The sequence below is a fragment of the Eschrichtius robustus genome, chromosome 2 (genome assembly GCF_028021215.1).
Source record: "Eschrichtius robustus isolate mEscRob2 chromosome 2, mEscRob2.pri, whole genome shotgun sequence".
In the NCBI taxonomy this organism is placed as follows: domain Eukaryota; kingdom Metazoa; phylum Chordata; class Mammalia; order Artiodactyla; family Eschrichtiidae; genus Eschrichtius; species Eschrichtius robustus.
In genome coordinates, this window is record NC_090825.1 from 127312965 (window position 1) to 127331684 (window position 18720).

Consider the following 18720-nt stretch of genomic DNA (forward strand, 5'->3'; position numbering starts at 1 on the left):
ATCTCCTCATTTTTTTAGATATTTTGTGAAACCCATTTATCAGGTCTAGTAGATTTTTTTGTAGTCTTTGAAATCTTCTGTGTAGAAGACCATGTTATCTGCAAATAAAGACAATTTTATTTTCCTTTCCTGACTGTATGCTCCACCTCCCCACTCCACCCCACCCCCCACCTTATTTTGTTTTCCCCACTGCACTGGCTAAGATCACCAGTACAATATTCACTAGGAAGAGCAGAACAGACATCTTTAACATTTTCCCAATCTTGGGGCAAACATTTAGTCTTTCACCATTAAATATGCTAACTTTAGATGTTCTATAGATGTCCTTCAACAATTTGAAGAAGCTGCCCTTTATTCCTAGTTGCTGAGTTTTTATTCTAAATCGATGTGGAATTTTTGTCAAATAATTTTCTCCCATCTATAGAAATGACCATATAGTTATTCTTTTTAGGCTATTGGTATGTTGAATTTTACCAAAAATTTTTTGTACATTGGACCAAATTTGCATTCTTGAATTAAACTCTATTTAGCCATGACGTACTTCTTTTTTTCAAAATATTTCTAGACTTGATTTGCAAATAGTCTGTTAAGGATGGTTGTGGCTATGTTCAGGAGAAATACTGGTCACTAATTTTTTTTTTCTTGTAATGTCTCTGTCTGGCTTTAGCATCAGGATAATGGTAGCCTCATAAAATATGTCAGGGATCCCTCCTCTACTCTTTTCTGGAATAGATATTGTAGAATTGGCTTTTTTCTTTTTAATTTAGTTGTATTCAAATCTTTTCAATAACTTTTAAGTATCTTTAGAATCTGAATATGCCTATTGCTTCTTTTTCTTGCCTCATTGCACTGGCTAGCTCCTCTAGTAAAAAGCTGGAAAAAAAAAGCTGGTGAAATGTTAAACCAGGAGGTGCTAAATCTGAAATGAGATTTTTATAGAAACCCACTATCAGATCAATGAGGCTGCGCAGGAGCTGTAACAGTGGAAGGATCAAATGGGAAGTCTATGAGGTGGGAACTGTGAATCTTTGTTAAACCTATATAAGGTCCATACCTGTCACTATATAAAACCCCCTCTTCACTAAATTTCTCTACATTCCCAATATGATCCCTTGTCCTTCTCATGTCTCCATAAGAGCCAGTTAGGACATCTTCCATGAGGAACCCTCAGAGTAGCTCAACCCATGAGATGTACTTTTAGGCCTTCTATCCCAGATCTGAACGGCCAGTTATATCTGATGACAGTGCTCTCAACTCAGTGTTAATAATGAGACCAGAAATTTGCCCACACAGGTTCCCACATCCCTCTCCATCAGGTATGCCCTCTCCCCTGCAGAGATTCTCACCCAGTTTCATAATAGATAGTTCAGCCATGCAGGAAGGGGATAAGGTGGGCATGAAATGTGAAGGAATCAAGTAGGAACAAAGGGAAGAACAATGCGATCATGGGTAAACCAGGTTTGACCATATAGACACCCTCATCCTTGCCAGGTATGCTCTCCTTCAGAGCGGCTCCAGCAGGAGTCCGCATTTTAAGTTGCTCATGCAGGAATATGTGGGACCACAGGAAGGAGGGCAGGAGATATTTTAGAGGTATTAAGTTCTCAAATCTATGGCAGGCATGAATTCTTACCCCAAGAGTTTTCCTTTGTAAGTGTCCTCAGTTCCAGGGAGAACAGTTGCAGCTGCAGGACAGGGGTCATAAAGGAACTAAAGTGACATTAGACAGGGTCTTTATGTGCAAACACAATGGCTTATATAAATGTATGTAAAAAATAATAAAAGTATAATAAAATCTCACTTTAACACACCAAGAATCAAGACTACCATGGTCAAAGACAGTTAAATTAATCAGTCATAGGAATGGGGTACAAAAGCAGAGTATCCGGACTGCAAAGCAAGTTCAGATGTGTCATATTAGTCTTAGCATCCTGTTATAGGACAATAGAAAGATAAAAAGAACTAATATTAACTGAAAATGTGCTCTACACTGTACATTTATTTACCAATAAGAAAAAATATTCAGATGGGTAAAGTAGGCTTGCCTGAAGTCACACAATCTTTTGAGTAGTTGAGCCAGGATTAAAACCCAAACCATCTGGTTCAGTACCAAAGTCTTTCCACTATACCAAATTCCCAGTAAGGGAGAGTAAAGAGGAGACTTGGTCAAGAAGCATCAATTTCAAGGTCCAGGGTCCTTCCAGAGATACAGATCAACTTATATGCTTGAGATGAGAAAATGTATAATTATCACCTTTACTAAATCTGATCAACCTATCTTTCCATCTGTGTATAAGAATTTTACATGTATATTTAGGGATCATGCTAAGCCCCCCACCCTTTTTTTTTTTTTTTTTTTTTTTTTTTGGCTGCTCTGCACAGCTTGCAGGATCTTAGTTCCCCAACCAGGGATTGAACCTGGGCCACAGCAGTGAAAGCGCCAAGTCCTACCACCAGGGAACTCCCAAGCCCCTCCTCATTAATACAGTTTCTAGGAATTGATTTTTTTAACTCAAGTTTTCTTCATGTCCTTTACAGGGAATTACTGTACATGGCCAAAATAATGGCAAGCTAATATTAGCAATTTCACAATGTGTTTATTGTTATGGTATAATAAGGAATATGTAATTTGACAATATTCTATATACATAATTTGTTCTACTGACCATTCAGTTCATGTCTTTAAAAGCTTTACATATCATGGTGAAATGTCCTTCATTTATGTAATTATTTCCCATCATCTTTGCTGAGTTAGGTATCACCACATTACAGACACAAATTCTCTTGTAAAATTTTCTCTATAAAGATGTTGTCCACAAATTTATCAAATTAATCAGGTTTCTGTTGTTTATTAAGGCTTGAGCTAATACTGAAAGCTTGTCTGTGTTTTTAGTTCATTATGATTTTACCACTGCTGTGAATTCTCTGATGTACAGTGAGTTGTGATTTCTGGATGAAGGCTTTTCCACATACAGCACACCGATAAGGTCTTTCCCCAGTATGAATTCTCTGATGTAAAACAAGGTCTGACTTCTGAGAAAATGCCTTTCCACATTCAGCACATATATAAGGTTTCTCTCCTGTATGAATCCGCTGATGCCCTGGGAGGTGAGACTTTTGAGAGAAGGCTTTCCCACATTCAGTACAAACGTAAGGTTTTTCTCCTGTGTGAATCCTCTGATGTCCAATGAGATGTGATTTCTGACAGAAGGCTTTTCCACATTCACTGCATTTATAGGGTTTTTCTCCAGTATGCGTTCTCTGATGTATAATGAGCTGTGACTTCCGGGAGAAGGTCTTCCCACATGCAGTACATTCATAAGGTTTCTCCCCAGTATGAATTAACTGGTGTGTAATGAGTTCTGTCTTCCTGCTGAAGGCTTCCTCACATTGAGCACATTTGTAGGGTTTCTCCCCAGTGTGAATCCTTTTATGTATGATGAGGTGGGACTTCTCACAGAAGGCTTTTCCACATTCAGTACACTCATAGGGCTTCTCTCCAGTATGAGCTCTATGATGTATAATCAGCTGTGACTTCTGGGAGAAGGCCTTACCACACACTCTACATTCATAAGGTTTCTCTCCAGTGTGAATTCTCTGATGTATAATGAGGGGTGATTTCTGGGAGAAGGCTTTCCCACAGTCACTACATTCATATGGTTTTTCCCCAGTATGAACTCTTTGATGTATAATGAGGGATGATTTTTGAGAGAAGGCTTTTCCACATTCAGAACATTCATAAGGTTTCTCCCCAGTATGAATTCTTTGATGTACAATGAGGTGAAACTTCTCACTGAAGGCTTTCCCACATGCACCACAATTGTATGGTTTCTTCCCAGTATGAATTCGTTGATGTACAATGAGCTGTGACTTCTTAGCAAAGGCTTTTCCACATGTAATACATACACAGGTTTTCTCCTTAGTTTCAACATTCTGATACGGAATAAGGGATTGTTTCTTGCTGAAAATGTTTCCACACTCATTATCATCACAGGGAATTACTCGATTGTGAATTTTCTCAAGATCAGGATTGGACACACCATGGATGGATGATTTTCCACATCCAAAACTCTCATCAGGGTTTTTTCCTGAATTGCTCTTATTACAACTAGGTAGGTCAATACTAGATTTCAAGTTATTTTTAAATGCATCACAGTTATGGGGTCTTTGTCTTGATGTATCTGACCCTATGCATTCTTGAAATATTTTCCCCAATGCATTATATTTGTGGTCTGACTCCACAGTCATTGTTTTGTTGTTGATGACTGTTACTTGCCTGAAAAGTCTGTTTTTCTGACATCTCTGCAGGTGGCCATCACCTTGACAGACTTTTAAAATGGAGTAAAATGAACCATCCTTTGTGACTCCTTTCAGTATCTTATTATGGAAGGAAACAGACCCCAAAATACATGATTGGGTGTTGTCAAGGTTACTTTTCCTGTCTAAAGGGAAGAAAGATAAAATAAAACAGTCATAAAGAATAATTAACAGAATGCAGAGGAGTATAAAAAATGACTGATCCAATGAAGGTGATGAACTCAAAACAGGGATGGAGACAGGCCATTTCATAAGACAGACAGCAAATAGTATGATGAGGGAAATGGTTAGACAAGGATGTTAAAGCAAAATATTTATGGAAAAACTATACCTGAAGGAGATAGAAAACTATCTGGGTTATTATCACTCTAATCTTGGATTACTCTTTTAGAGTCTTCCCATTTCTCCTGCTTCCTGAAGGGGAATGCTTTTCACCTTTCAAATGCGTTTATTTTATAATTTGCTATATATACTTGACTAGTATTATCCTACCACCACTAGCCAAAGAAACAAGGTCTCTTCTGTACTCAAAATACTTTAACTCTCCTCAGTCTACTTTCCTAACTAACAACTAATACAAACAACAGAAAAACCCAAAATCCTGCTGTGGATTCAGTATCAGATTCACACCAAGAATCCAAACTTGAATTCCACAGTTCCCCATAAATTCCTCCTACACATTATCAAATAAAACTAGCAAAGTTCTCCCAGAAAAGCCATATTTCCCTAACTTCAAGGTTTTGTTCATATACTCTTCAGGCCCACCCCCCATCAACAGTTTGTCTTCACCTCCCTCTCTCAGCATCATCAATACTCAATATATCTTTCAAAGCAGCTACAGCTGCATGCTCTGAAAAATGCCTTTTCAAATTTTGTTTCATTTCTTTAGACTCTAATTTTCTCTGAACTTTTAAAAACAGTAGCAGTATTTGACATTTAATTCTGTAATGCAACCTGTGTTCTTAGAAGGAATTTGCCTTCTATTGCCTATTAAGCCTTTTTCATAAAATGCATTAAATATATATTAAATATATTAAACAAATATATATTTAATACATAATATATACATATACAATCAATAAGAAATAGCTATCCCCTATAAAGGTTCACAGTTATTTAACTGATTAATTATTTGTTGAATGCCTACTAAATTCTCAGCACAGGAACAAAGAATAAGAGAATTCACTAAGGAGAGAAACATAAGCCTCAGGCATCAATCAATTAAAAAAAAAACTGATATTTCACTTCCCTTGTCGCCCATCTGCCTGATCTTCATATGGATAGATCCAATTTGGTATGTCTCTCTTTACGATCCATGGATCTTCTCCTTGTTCCAACTTGGAGATGACATCTGGTTTGGAAACTGGGTGCCCTATTAAATGGAGATCACAGAGGAACTGGGATAGACTGCACAGAAGGCAAAAGAGAAGGTGCAGTTTAAGGAGGTCTACAATGAAGTAGCCCATTTGGCCCTCAGCAAAGTAATGACCTCCATCGGGGAAGGTACGAAGATCATAAAAGTCATTATATATGTCAGGAACCACCTAACCACAGAGACTGATAAGGAAAGGCACTTGATTGGACAAGTCTGAGTTATACAGGGAAGTCATCCTTACCCATTGAGACCAGGTGGCTGTAGTTCTCCAGCATCACATCCCTGTACAGGGTCTTCTGAGCAGGGTCCAGTTGCTGCCACTCCTCCTGGGTGAAATCCACAGCCACATCCTTGAATGATACTAACCCCTGTAACAGTATATTCCTGTTCAATCTAAAGTGATCATTCTTATCATCTCTAATATAGTATGCAAAACTATACCTACATCTAGTTTTGTATCAGAGTATTTGGGAGAACCAATGTAAAATCCTGCCTTTAGCAAGAAGACCCAGACAGTACAGGAAAACAGAAGAGGTAAATCATAAAATGCCTACCTAATACAAATGGTAATTTAGTAAGTGATAAGGGCAGCATTAAAGCAGCTGAGAGGAATTTTGGGAAACAATTCAAGTATCTAATAATAAGGAAACAATTACTTAAATTTGATGGAATAATATACAGCTCTTTCAACATGTGGAAATACATGAAAGAATAAATGAAAAAAACAGCATAAGTTAATATGTACACACTGAATATAACTATGAAAATGTATCTCTGTGCACTAATAAATTAGAAAAGAACTAGCATTACATAAAGATTTGAGTTTAATATTTTTAAAAAACACACAGCTGAGAGGAAGATGTATTATTCAATGAATAGTACTGAAACAACTGGACAGTTAACAGGAAAAGAATAATGTTGAAGCCATATGTTAGAGGCTGAATTGTATACCCTGAAAATTCATAAGTTGAAGTCCTAACCCCTAGGACCTCAGAATGTGACCTTATTTGGAAATAGGGTTACTGCAGATGTAATTAGTAATATGAGGTTATTAGGGTGGACCCTAATCCAATATGACTGAGGTCCACATCAAAAGGAGAAATCTGAACAGAGAGAGACACACACACAGAGGGAAGACAGTATGAAGAGACATGAGGAGAAGATAGTTATCTACAAGCCAAAGAGAGAGACTTGGAACAGATCCTTCCCTCACAGCCCTCAGAAGGAACCAACCTTGCTGATACCTTAAGTTTTGACTTCTAGTCTCCAGAACTGTGACACAAAAAGTTTCTGTTGTTCAACCCACACAGTGTGTGGTATTCTGTTAGGGCAGCCCTAGCTGCCATAATAAAATACATCAATTATAACTAATACAATGATATCTTATGTCTTGGAAAAGAGAAAAAAATATATTCTGGATGGAGCAAAAATTTAAACTCTAAAAATACCCAAAATTATATAACAACAAAACAAAACCTGGTTGGGAAGATTTTTATTAATAATTTTTAAAATTTATTTATTAATTTATTTATTTTTGGCTGCGTTGGGTCTTTGTTGCTGCACGCAGGCTTTCTCTAGTTACTGGGAGCGGGGGCTACTCTTCCTTGTGGTGCGCGGGCTTCTCATCACGGTGGCTTCTCTTGTTGCGGAACATGGGCTCTAGGGATCACAGACTTCAGTAGTTGTGGCATGTGGGTTCAGCAGTTGTGGCTCGCAGGCTCTAGGGCGCAGGCTCAGTAGTTGTGGCGCACGGGCTTAGGTGCTCCGCGGCACGTGGGATCTTCCTGGACCAGGGCTCGAACCCGTGTCCCCTGCATTGGCAGGCAGGTTCTTAACCACTGCGCCACCAGGGAAGCCCTTTATTAATAATTATAGAGAAGGATTTTTAAAGTATAACATATAAAAAAGAGAAAAGCTGCATTTAGAGAATCAGAGAATGTCAGAGTTCTTGAAGATTCTAGTCCAATCCCCTCATTTCATAGGAAGGAAATCTTAGCTTCTTCTAAATCTAACAGTTCTCCTATATATATGCAATAGCTAGGAATATAATGAAATACATCAATTATAACAGCAATATTGAAAAACACACTTAAGAAATATGCAGGAAACATTCACGAGAAAACTATAACAAATTATTGACATGACACTGAAATAAAGGACTTGGGTAACTGCAGAGCCAGAGGTGTTTCTGGAGGGTAAACTGACTATTTTAATTATGGCACCATTATGTATGTTCACAATAGTTGTCACCTAATAGTGGAATCTGAATGATTTGTATTATTTTAAACTACTTTTGAGGGTTTTTCCCTAATTATTCCATTATTATCAAATATTGCTTTCAGAATGAAAAAACAATTAAATATCAACATTCCCCTGCTTAAAAGACTCCTTTGGTTCCATTCTAGCATATGTAATTAGTCTCATCTCAATCATCTCAATGTTCAGGTTTCTCTCACCCCACATCAAGTCTCATATTCACACCATCAAGCTGCCAAGCAGTCTGTTCCCATAACAACCCCTTTAGTTTTCCCACTTTACATATGAGAGAATTGAGGATTACAGTGGTTAAGTCACTTCTTGCCAGAGGTTACACTGAATAAATGACTGATTAACTGTCAGATTTAAAAGCGGGTGTCCTGACTCAGTAGCTGGGTTCTTGACCACTGTACTCCACAATGCCTTCCTTGATACTGTAAACAAGACCTTTTATATTTTATTACCTTAATGCCGCCTTCAGACAAACTTTCCATGAGACACCCTCCGCTTTAGTTTCCTCAAATTCTCAGCCTTTTCTACTTTTTCAAATGCTGTTTCCTATCCTCATCCTACTTCCTTCATGACCCAGAGTTTAATAATCTTTTAAGACTCTTATCCTTGACTTATTTATAAAGCTGGCTGCTCCCCCTTATTGACTATAAAAGTTCCTTGCTCCCATGTCTATTATAGAGCTTTTATGTGTTAATGTTAGTTTCCACATCTGTTCACCCCATTTTTCTCTGCATTCTTCCCAAGAAAGAACCATGTGTAACTCTTGAGATATTCCACAGCCAGCCAGCACCTGTGACATATATTGACTACTCAAGAAATGTTTGCTAAAAAGGAATGAATGAAAATTATAGAGAATAAAATAAATTTCATGCTTAGTTAAAAACAGTTTTGTGCACTGTCAATAATATTCTTGTGATCTAAAGAACAGTAACATGAGGAAGATAATAAATGTAGAATGTAGAGAGAAACCATACTGATAAGAACATTAATAAACATAATGCTGACATTCTAATTTTGCTTTATCAATGATACTAGAATGCTTTAATATACTAAATATGTATAAATTTTGTTAATTTTGAGCAAAATTTTGAGTAAAATAGTGCATAATCAGTGGAAAATTGTACTTTCCAATCAGCTACAAGCAATTTTTACAGCTTGAGTGACTGGGAGAATGGAAGAGATGGAGGAAATGGAAGGGGAGTAGGTGTTAGAGGGAGAAAAGAAGGATAGATATGTGTGAAAATGATTACTTCACTTCCGGACTGTATGGAAAAAATATAAATCTTTCTTCCTGAGCTAACAAGCAAGTTAATTAGCCATGATAGTTGGATTTATTGGGCCAATAAAAAATCCATTTTCATCTTTAAAGCAGCTCTAACAGAAATATAAAGCCAACCGGATAAGTAATTTTAAATTTTCTAGTAGCAACATTCAAAAAATTATTTTCAATAATATATATTTATCCCAGTATATTCAAAATTCATTTCAACATGTAATAAATCTTTTAAAATTATTAATGAATTTCTGCAATTATATTTTCAAAACCCACTATGTACTTTACACTGAAAGCACACTTCAATTCAGACTAGCCAATTTCAAGCGCTCAATAACCACATGAGGCTGGTGGCTCTGTATTGGACAGCACAGCTCCAAAGCTACTGAGACCCAAAAAGGAAAAACACCTGTCTTTTCACAATAGAACTCATTTGTTAAGCTCCACTGTAAAATATACATAAGAACTCCTAATGCAAAAGCTGATTCCAAGATTTGACAATAATAATGATATAATAATAATAGCTAATACTTAAATATAAAACAAACCATCCCCAGTTACAGTTCTAAGCGTGGTTTTTACTCAATTTTCACAACAACCCTATGAGGATTACAATCTCCACTTTACAGATGAAGAAACAATTCCAGTCCACAAGGATATATTATGGATCTGCTAAAATAATAAAGGAGAATTCTATATACTGGCATAGGAAGATATTCAAAATGTATACATAAATTTTTATACTGGACAGTAAAGTTAAAAATCAAGTTGCAAAACAGAATGTTTACTATAACATTATTTTCCCCAAAAAAAGGAACAAGAAAGTAAGAGACACCCCTGGCACTGGTACTATTACTCATGTATGCTCAATCACAAGGTTAGAAACAAATGGTTAACACTGATAATCTCAGGAGGAGGGGAGTTTAAGTTAAAAGGTCCCTCAGTGTTTAAATTTTTATCTTTTTATATAGTTAAAGATTTTTATACTGTATATATAGTGAATATTGGCAGGGAGAAAAAATAACAGACTGTTAAAAACAGAAACACAGAGAAGGAACTAGCCCCAAGTTAGACAGTAATCCTACAAACTCTGAAACCATAGCAAACGGTACAGAGCATCAGTGACCCTTGCTCTCCAAAGCTCTGCCAGACAATTATATTTTAAGAACTGCTTTTTGAAAGCAATATATATTTTGGAAGACCATTCAAAATGTAGCCATCCTATATTATCTAGACTTTATTGGTAGAGAAAGCTGGCCAATAGGAAGCCTCTATAATCAATCTGGTCCTCTAAAGTAGAAGTCAACAAACTTTTTCAGTAAAGTATATAATTTCAGCATTGCAGGCCATATGGTGCCATTGTAGTACAAAAAAAGTCATAGACAATATGTAAACAAATGGCATGGCTGTGCTGCCAATAAAACTTTATTTACAAAAACAGTTGGAGAACTGAAATTGGCCCACAGGCAATAGTTTGATGACTCCAGCTCTAAAGGATAAAGTTAAGGAGTTTGGCTATGACATTATGATAACTTCCCTCTAAAAGAAATCACTCTGTGATACAGCTACAAGAAATTTATTATTGCATTTACCACAGGAGTGTTGGTGAGAACACTGCACACTCCATCACCTAGAGAAAGACCCAAAAATGAAATCTTAGTCTTATATGGCAAGAAATAATTTCTTCCCATGGGAAATATATCTGCTTTCTCTTCAGGGGTCTGCAAATCATGTAACTGATGATGTCAGCAAGAAAGATAAGAAAAATTGGTACATCAGTTTTTTTAAATGGTTTCAGGCGAGGTTATCTACATATTACTTAGCAACTCTTTCTAGGTCTGGATCTTTATTTTGGCTGTCTTTCCCTGATCCAAATTTTAGCTATCTTCATTTTTCCATTTGATTGTATGAAGAACCAAAAAAAGAAATTTAAGAAATTAAAAATTAAAGCAACTCACCTGGGACTTCATCATTTTCTGCTCTCTTCTAAAAAGGTAGATGCCTGAAAAGGCAAAATTGGTGATCAGAAGGACATTTTCACAGATCAGACGCAGACTGCAGCTTCCACATTCACCAGTCTAGAAACAACCACCACAGAAGTCAGGTAAATGTTAGGCCAACCTGTGGGAGAAGACTGTTCGGTCTTTATAGAAAGATCAGCAAGTATCATGTGAAGGAAGTCCTCTTGTGACTACATACTATGATCACACAGAACTTGGACAAGGTTTTTTAATTGCATAGATGTGAACATATGTTTCCTGTTGATTTATTAACAACTTATTTTCCCCACTATGAACCAACAATTCCACTCTAATGTTTTCATAAGGCAATACACACACACACACACACACACACACACATACACAAAGATGAAGTTCCCCGGCAATAACAATGGCTAGTGACCAAATGAAAAACTGAGGAATGTATTCCCTTATTCCCCAGAAAGGAATCAGCAGCTGAATTCTAATAATCTCCCAAGAGCTCTCATATTTTCCTTCAACTCAGCAGACTTCCCTGCCAATCAACATTCATGGACCAAAATGTTAATTTTAAGATGTTTTCCGTTTAACTTTTTATTGCTGATTTCAACAGTATGGTTGTCTGCATATAAAAATGGCGGTACGTTGGAACCACTAATACAACGGAATATACCCTAACGTAAGAAGGTACATACCTGGGAAATCCTTCTCAGTCCCAGAAGGAGTCAGGTAGGTAAGACTTAACTGGTTCAGAGGAAGTGGGTGCTCCCATGATAGACAGACTGCTTTATATGGAGTATTCCAGGCTTTGTCAAAATAGATCTGGAAGGAAACAACCAGGAGAAATAGTCATACTTATCTCTGGGCACCCAACAGGTGTTCAATAAATGTTTCTTGAATAAAATATAAAATGATTTCAATAAACTTAGAAAGTGGTAGGACGAAAATCACACTTTTCATAATAATCCTATCTTTTTTGATTTGTTTGGTCTTGTTTCAAAACGATCATTTTTATGCGGGGCACCAGACTAAGGGCATAATGGTTGAGAAGAGATTTGACCTTTAAGGTTGCCTATGACCTGTGGAAATTTTAATGTATGTAAAAAAAAATAGGGCTGATCATCAAGACGCCCTGATCCCGTTACTGCTCCCTCCAAATCTCTGAATCCTCGGACCTAGCAATCACATACCCCACAGATCTGCCCCATGCCCACCACATCATTGACTGACACATGGATACCCTCATCATTTAGTCCACAGACTCCCTCACCAATCACTGATTCCTCAGAGTCCCCTAAATCCCTGACCCAGTCATCACCAGTCAGTCCTCATACACACCATTTCTGATCCCACAGACAACCCCGTCACTGACACACCGTTATCCAATTACTAACCTCATAGCTCACCCCATCCCTGACTCCCAAATAAGCCCAACCCTAATCTTACATACCTTCCCCACCAGTGACTTCATCAGTCTCCAATCACTGACACTCACGAACCCCTCCCGTCCCATTACCAATCCAAAAGACTCACTCATCACCACACATGTCCGCCTTCTGACCTGCAGTTCCGTTATCAGATCTAGAAACGGCCGTCACGGCTTAACCCGGGACAGCTGTCACATCCATAGCGGCGAACTCTCCCGCTTCCTGTCTGGGTGAGCAAAGCACTGGGCTCCCGGGCCTGCGCTGTTCGGTACCGGGCAGCTTTGCCCACTCCGCACCCTGGGCGGCTTTGTTCAGGAGGCAATATGGCCGCTCCCATGCGCTGTGTCTCAGTGGGAGCCGCCATCTTGAGAGGCCGTCCAGTTCCGTACAAGCAGAGGAATTCGGTTTATTGGGAGGCTGGGCTGTACCACCGCGGCAGTGAGGGGAGGGGGAAAAGATGACATAAAGGAGAATTACACAAACCAGTAACACGCAAAATTTTGCAGAGAGATTTTATAGGAGGACTGGGTAAGAAGTTTGAGTGAATGTCCTCTATTAGAAAGCTTCATTTGGTGGAAGAGGAAGAATTTGGAACAGTAAAATATTCTCATTGGCGACTTTACCTAAAAGTGTTTGTAAATGGCACAGCCCCCTACCGAGAGATTCTACTTGCTGAGAGGGGTGAAAACGCGGACTGGAGATTCCACTGTGGGAAAAAGGGGTCAGAGTGATGGAAGAGTTCACTGAGGAGCAGAGAAAGAGGACACACAGAAATAATGAACTTTACGCTAAAAACGATTATATGGAATTCTCTAGGGGAAACTACTACTACTGCAGTAACAAGTTGCAGAGGCCGACTGAAGAAAATAAAGTGAGCGGGAAGAGGAGATGAGAATCAGAGACTAGGAGAAAACAAGAATAATGGGGGCAAAGGAGAAGCTTGTGGAGACAGAGAGATGGGAAACTTAAGCGTGAAAAATGGAAGCACAGGAACAGAAGTGGGAAACCGGACACAACACGGGAGACTCAGAGGGAGACTGAGACAGAGAAGGAGGAGACTAAAACAACAGAAGGAAAGAAAAGAGAGGAAGAGAGTGAGGAGGTTAGACTTAAGGGGAAAAAAAATCACTTGATTAAAAAAAAAAAAGAACAAACGAAACACTTGTTATCATAAGCTTTACCTTACATCAAGCTTTTTTACTTAAAAAAAAAAGGCATACTAACAAACTGATGTTTCCTGTACATAAATAGATACAATTTTGAATCATCATAGATTTCACAAGAGCCATGATTTCTGGCTTGTGTGTAATTAAATGAGCAGCAATTTTACATTAGCAGTTTTGTTTCCCATGTCAAATAAAAACATGTCTGGATTTAGATATGAAGAGATTTTATTCAGAAAGATTATTGCAATAGGGAGAATGCACCAATCTCAGAAATCTGCAAGCATCTCACAAAATCAAACAGAAAAAGGCTTTTCTTTAATAGGGAGGTGTAAGAAGGGTTAGCAGGAACTTTCAAAAGGTGGAGGTGTGCAAATGGCAAAACCAGGGTACTTTAACAGGAAATGTTTCTAGGGTCTTCAGATTCTGAGAATAAGCTGCTGAGGGAGGATGTTCCGCATATCCTCACCCTTTAGTGTATGTTTAAACTTGGGGGCAAGCCAAAATTTAGGAGTATGAGGGGAGGAAAAAGGCCTAACATTTGGTCAAGACAAAGAAGAGGGTAAGAAATGGGCAACCAACAGCACTCCAATTTAAATTTCCACAGTTACATCAATCTTTATTGCATGTCTTGTGCTTAAGACACTGTAGTCACTCACTGTGTTATGCACTAAGGGTATAGTAATGATTAATTCAGAATCCTAAAGCAGTGATACCAGTGGAAGTTGATATGGGAAGGGATCAAATTGTGCAGAGCCATGTAGAAATTGTGAAAATGTTAGCTCTTTATCCTAAGCATGATGGGAAGCTGTCCTTATTTTAATATTTAATTTAAAAAGAAGGCAGAGAGGAGTCCTCTCTTACAATGAAAGAAATAAAAATTAAAGCCACAGTAAGATACTATTTCTCATCTATTACCTTGTTTAAAAAAAAAAGTATTTTTAGTTTGGAAATACACAGTGTTAGTAAAGTCATGGGAACCTGGAATTCTCATATATTACTCATGGGACAGAAAAATGGTATAGCCCCTATATAGAAGATTTAGCAATAGTTAACAAAACTATATGTATTCATTATCTATTGCTGTGTAACAAATTACCTGAAATTTAGCAGTCTGAAACTATATACATTGTTGTAGTTAACTGTTTCATAGTTTCTGTGATTGGAGAATGTGGGAATAGCTTAGCTGGGTGGTTCAGGTCTAGTCTGTCATGAGGTTGCAGTCAAGCTGTCAGCCAGGGCTGCAATTATTTCAAGGCTGAACTGGAGGAGGTTATGCTTCTAAACTCAATCAAGTAGCTGATGACAAGCCTCAGCATTTCAATTTCCAAGCTCAGTTGCTCACCATGGGGGGATTTCCTTTGGCTACTCTATTATCCTCATGACATGGTAGGGGTCTTCCCTCTCAAGCCTCCCTCTTAGTATGGAGGCGAGCTTCTACCCAGACCAGTGAGTCAAGGGAAAGAGAGTGAGAGAGCACACAGAAGACAGAAGCCATAGTCTTCTTATAACCTAAATTAGAAATGACATCTCATTACTTCTTTTGTATTCTATTTCCTTAAAGTGAATCACTAAGGGTGCCCACAATCAAATGAATGGGAATTGAGCTCTACCTCTTAAGGGGATTATCAAAGAGTCTAAAACCACAACACTACATGTAAGCTTTTGCCTTTTAACTCAGAAACTCCATTCCAGGAATATATCCCAAATACATCTTGGCAAAAAAAAAAAAAAAAAAGTTACTCATTGCAGTACTATTTTTAATACCAAAAGACATCAGTCAACCGAAACATCTACTAACAGGTCTAGCTGTATAAATTACAGTATACACACAAAACAGTACTATTCAGCTGTAAGAGAAAGACAGAGAGAAGTATCTCTATGTACTAATATGGAGGTAACTTCAGGATATAATGTTATATGAGGGGAAAAAAAGTAGAAAAAAAATGAAAATAGTTTGTTATTACCATTTATTTTCTAAAAATGTGAATATTTATACAGTTAATTCTACTTATTCATGGTAGCTATGTTCAATTAAGTTGCTGCAAACACAGAATTAGTGAATACTAAACCATTTCTCCAAAGGGAAATAAATCAACATAAAATAGATTATAATCTTAAATTACAACTTTGTATAATTAAGATGATAACCTTAAAAACAACTTAGGTTGGTGGATTCTATTTTCTTTTTTTTTTTTTTTAACATCTTTATTGGAGTATAATTGCTTTACAATGGTGTGTTAGTTTCTGCTTTATAACAAAGTGAATCAGTTATACATATACATATGTTCCCATATCTCTTCCCACTTGCATCTCCCTCCCTCCCACCCTCCATATCCCACCCCTCTAGGTGACCTACTAGAGAATGGACTTGAGACTATGGGGAGGGGGAAGGGTAAGATGTGACAAAGTGAGAGAGTGGCATGGACATATATACACTACCAAACGTAAAATAGATAGCTAGTGGGAAGCAACCGCATAGCACAGGGAGATCAGCTCTGTATTTTATTTATTTTACCAAAAAAACCCCAAGGTTCAGAACAGTTAAGTAATTTGCCTGAGGTCCAGTAACAAAGGCCAGAGTTAGATTCAAACCCTGTCCAACTGACTCCAGAGCTGGAGTTTCTTGCACTACACTGAATTGCCCCTCCCATCCCCGTCATCTATTCGTCTCTGTATGAGAGCTGAAACAGGAAGGCAGAGCATCCCCTTGTTTAAACTCAGCCGGGAATGTGTGCATGGGGCAACTCAAATTTTTTGCTACTCTGTGCATGTCTGCCAATGACTGAAAAAGCACTGTGAGTATCGATTTTGAGATTATAACTACATTTTAGCAAGTAGGTGAATTTGCAGATACAGAATCTGTGAATAATGAAAATCAACTGTATATGTTTACCTTAAAAATAAAAAGCAAATGATGGAAGAATAAGCCATCAAATAAAATATAATCTACAAAAGGCATTATTAGTTATCTATTGAAATGTAGCAACCTACCCCAAAACTTAGTGGCTTAAAACAACACACATCTATTGTTTCACAGTTTATGTTGGCCAGGAATCTGGACATGGATTATCTGAGTCCTCTGCTTCGGGGTCTTCTACAAATCTATAATCAAGGTATCGGCCCAGGCTGGGGTCTCTCTCATCTGAAGACTCAAATGGGGAGAGATTCATTTCCAAGCTCAATTACATGATTGTTGGCACAATTTAATACCTCAAGGATTGTTGGACTAAGGGCATTCATGTCCTTGCTGGTTGTTGAGAGGAAGCCACCCACAGTACTTTGCCATCCAACTTACAACTTGCTTATCTAGGGAGTCAAGAGAAGAGTCTGTAAGCAAGATGGAAGTCACAAACTTTTATAACCTTATTATCAATATATAAGTGACATCCCCTCTATGTTGCCATATGCCATTGGTTAGAAGCTGCTTACTTATGCAGAGGGTATTACAAAAGGCCATGAATATCAGGAGGTGGGAATCACTGGCAGCTACCTTAGACACTTCCTACCCCAGGGAGGAAGGAAATAAGATAGAAGGGACAGAAATCATACCTAATTTTCTTTGAATATACCATGTTCTGTTGATTTGACTTTGTAACCACAAAAAGGTTTACATAATTATAAAACAAAAGTAAATTTTATAAACCAATTCCAAACTTCTGCTTCTGACCAAAGTGAAGTAATAGGGAATGGATGGGAACTTTCACCTGAACCAATGGAAAAACCAGAGAAGTGTATGAAACAACGGCTTTAAAGGTATTAGACATCAGGCTGTGAAGGACAGTGATCCTTGAGAGATGGGAAACAAATTGAGGTGACCCCTCTGATTGCCCAGTTTACTGCCTTGAGAACACTTCTAGGTATGACACAGGACAAGAGAGTCCAGGCAGGGGCCAACAGACTTCCACAGTGGAGGAGAAAGAACTAATAGTACAGAGAGACCAAGGCAGCTATATTCACAGAGCAGAGGCCAAAGAGGAGAAAGCTGCACAGAAAGAGAGCTCCAGAAACTTGCAGAGGTTCCACTTCAAGTATTTAGGAGAGTACTGGTCAGTGCATATATGTAAGGAAAATCAGAGTCTGGGAAAAGAGACACCAGAAAGGAAGGGGGAAACAGTAACTGGAGCTCACAAAAAGCCAAGATTAATACCTGTCTCCACCAGCCAGAATGGAAAACTTTACAATTCACTGGGAAGAATAAACAGAAGGGTCTTGCCTCAGTAGTGGGAAATTATTAGCTCTATATTTAAATCTTGCTCTGGTGCCACCTAACAACTGTTTCCAAGTAACTTAACCGAACTACAGAAAAGAACCTTCAAAAATATGTATTGGAACACAGAAGTATCTATCATCCAACAAGGTAAAATTCACAATGTCTACCACTAAATCAAGAATTATCAGGCATGTATAGAAACTGGAAAATGATACTCATAATGAAGAGAAAAATCACTCAAAGAAAAAAAAACAGACCAGAATTGAAAAAGGTGTTGGAAATTCTAGAGATAGATATTAACAAGTCACTATAGATCTTGCAGTCATTAAAAGGATAATGTGAGACTATTATGAACAACTTTAGCCTCATAAATTTGGCAAGGTAGAAGAAATGGACCATTTCTTCAAACACCAAAACTCAACTAAGATGAAACAGATCACCTGCATGGTCCTATAACTATGTAAAAAGTTGATTCTTAAAGACCTCACAAAAAAGGAAAAATGGTTTCACTGGAGAATTCTACCAAAATTTAAAGAATTAACACTGATTTTACACAATCTCTTCCAGAAAATAGAAAAGAAGGGAATACTCCCCAAATCATTTTATCAGGAAATTATTACCAAAACCATACCAAGACAGTACAGTGAAAGAAAACTACAGATCAATGTCTCCCATGAACGTAGACATAAAAATCCTCAAAAAAAT

The 18720-nt window shown here is 37.7% G+C and overlaps 1 protein-coding gene and 1 long non-coding RNA gene across 2 annotated transcripts in view; both read right to left on the reverse strand.

The window, feature by feature from the left end:
* LOC137759692 (uncharacterized) overlaps positions 1 to 1821 on the reverse strand; it is a 35045-nt gene extending 33224 nt beyond the window's left edge. Inside the window, exon 1 of the long non-coding RNA XR_011073128.1 lies at positions 1634 to 1821. This is a non-coding gene — a long non-coding RNA (uncharacterized lncRNA). The remainder of the gene's footprint in view (positions 1 to 1633) is intronic.
* Positions 1822 to 2655: 834 nt separating this feature from the next.
* ZNF300 (zinc finger protein 300) lies at positions 2656 to 12991 on the reverse strand. Its single transcript, XM_068536239.1, has 6 exons — positions 12774 to 12991; positions 11908 to 12034; positions 11192 to 11311; positions 5934 to 6060; positions 5563 to 5689; positions 2656 to 4438 (listed from the first exon to the last, which is right to left on the reverse strand). The coding sequence occupies exons 3-6, from the start codon at positions 11204 to 11206 to the stop codon at positions 2890 to 2892; spliced, it is 1818 nt and encodes a 605-aa protein (XP_068392340.1). The 5' UTR covers positions 11207 to 11311; positions 11908 to 12034; positions 12774 to 12991; the 3' UTR covers positions 2656 to 2889.
* Positions 12992 to 18720: the final 5729 nt, after the last annotated feature.

What these genes read in the sequence shown, in the direction of transcription:
- ZNF300 (XM_068536239.1), bottom strand. An exon ending in CAGCCACCTGGTCTCAATGG is followed by an intron (nt 5,690 to 5,933) that starts GTAAGGATGACT and finishes TCCATTTAATAG; the next exon opens with GGCACCCAGTTTCCAAACCA. An exon ending in GCAGATGGGCGACAAGGGAA is followed by an intron (nt 4,439 to 5,562) that starts GTGAAATATCAG and finishes CCCTTTAGACAG; the next exon opens with GAAAAGTAACCTTGACAACA.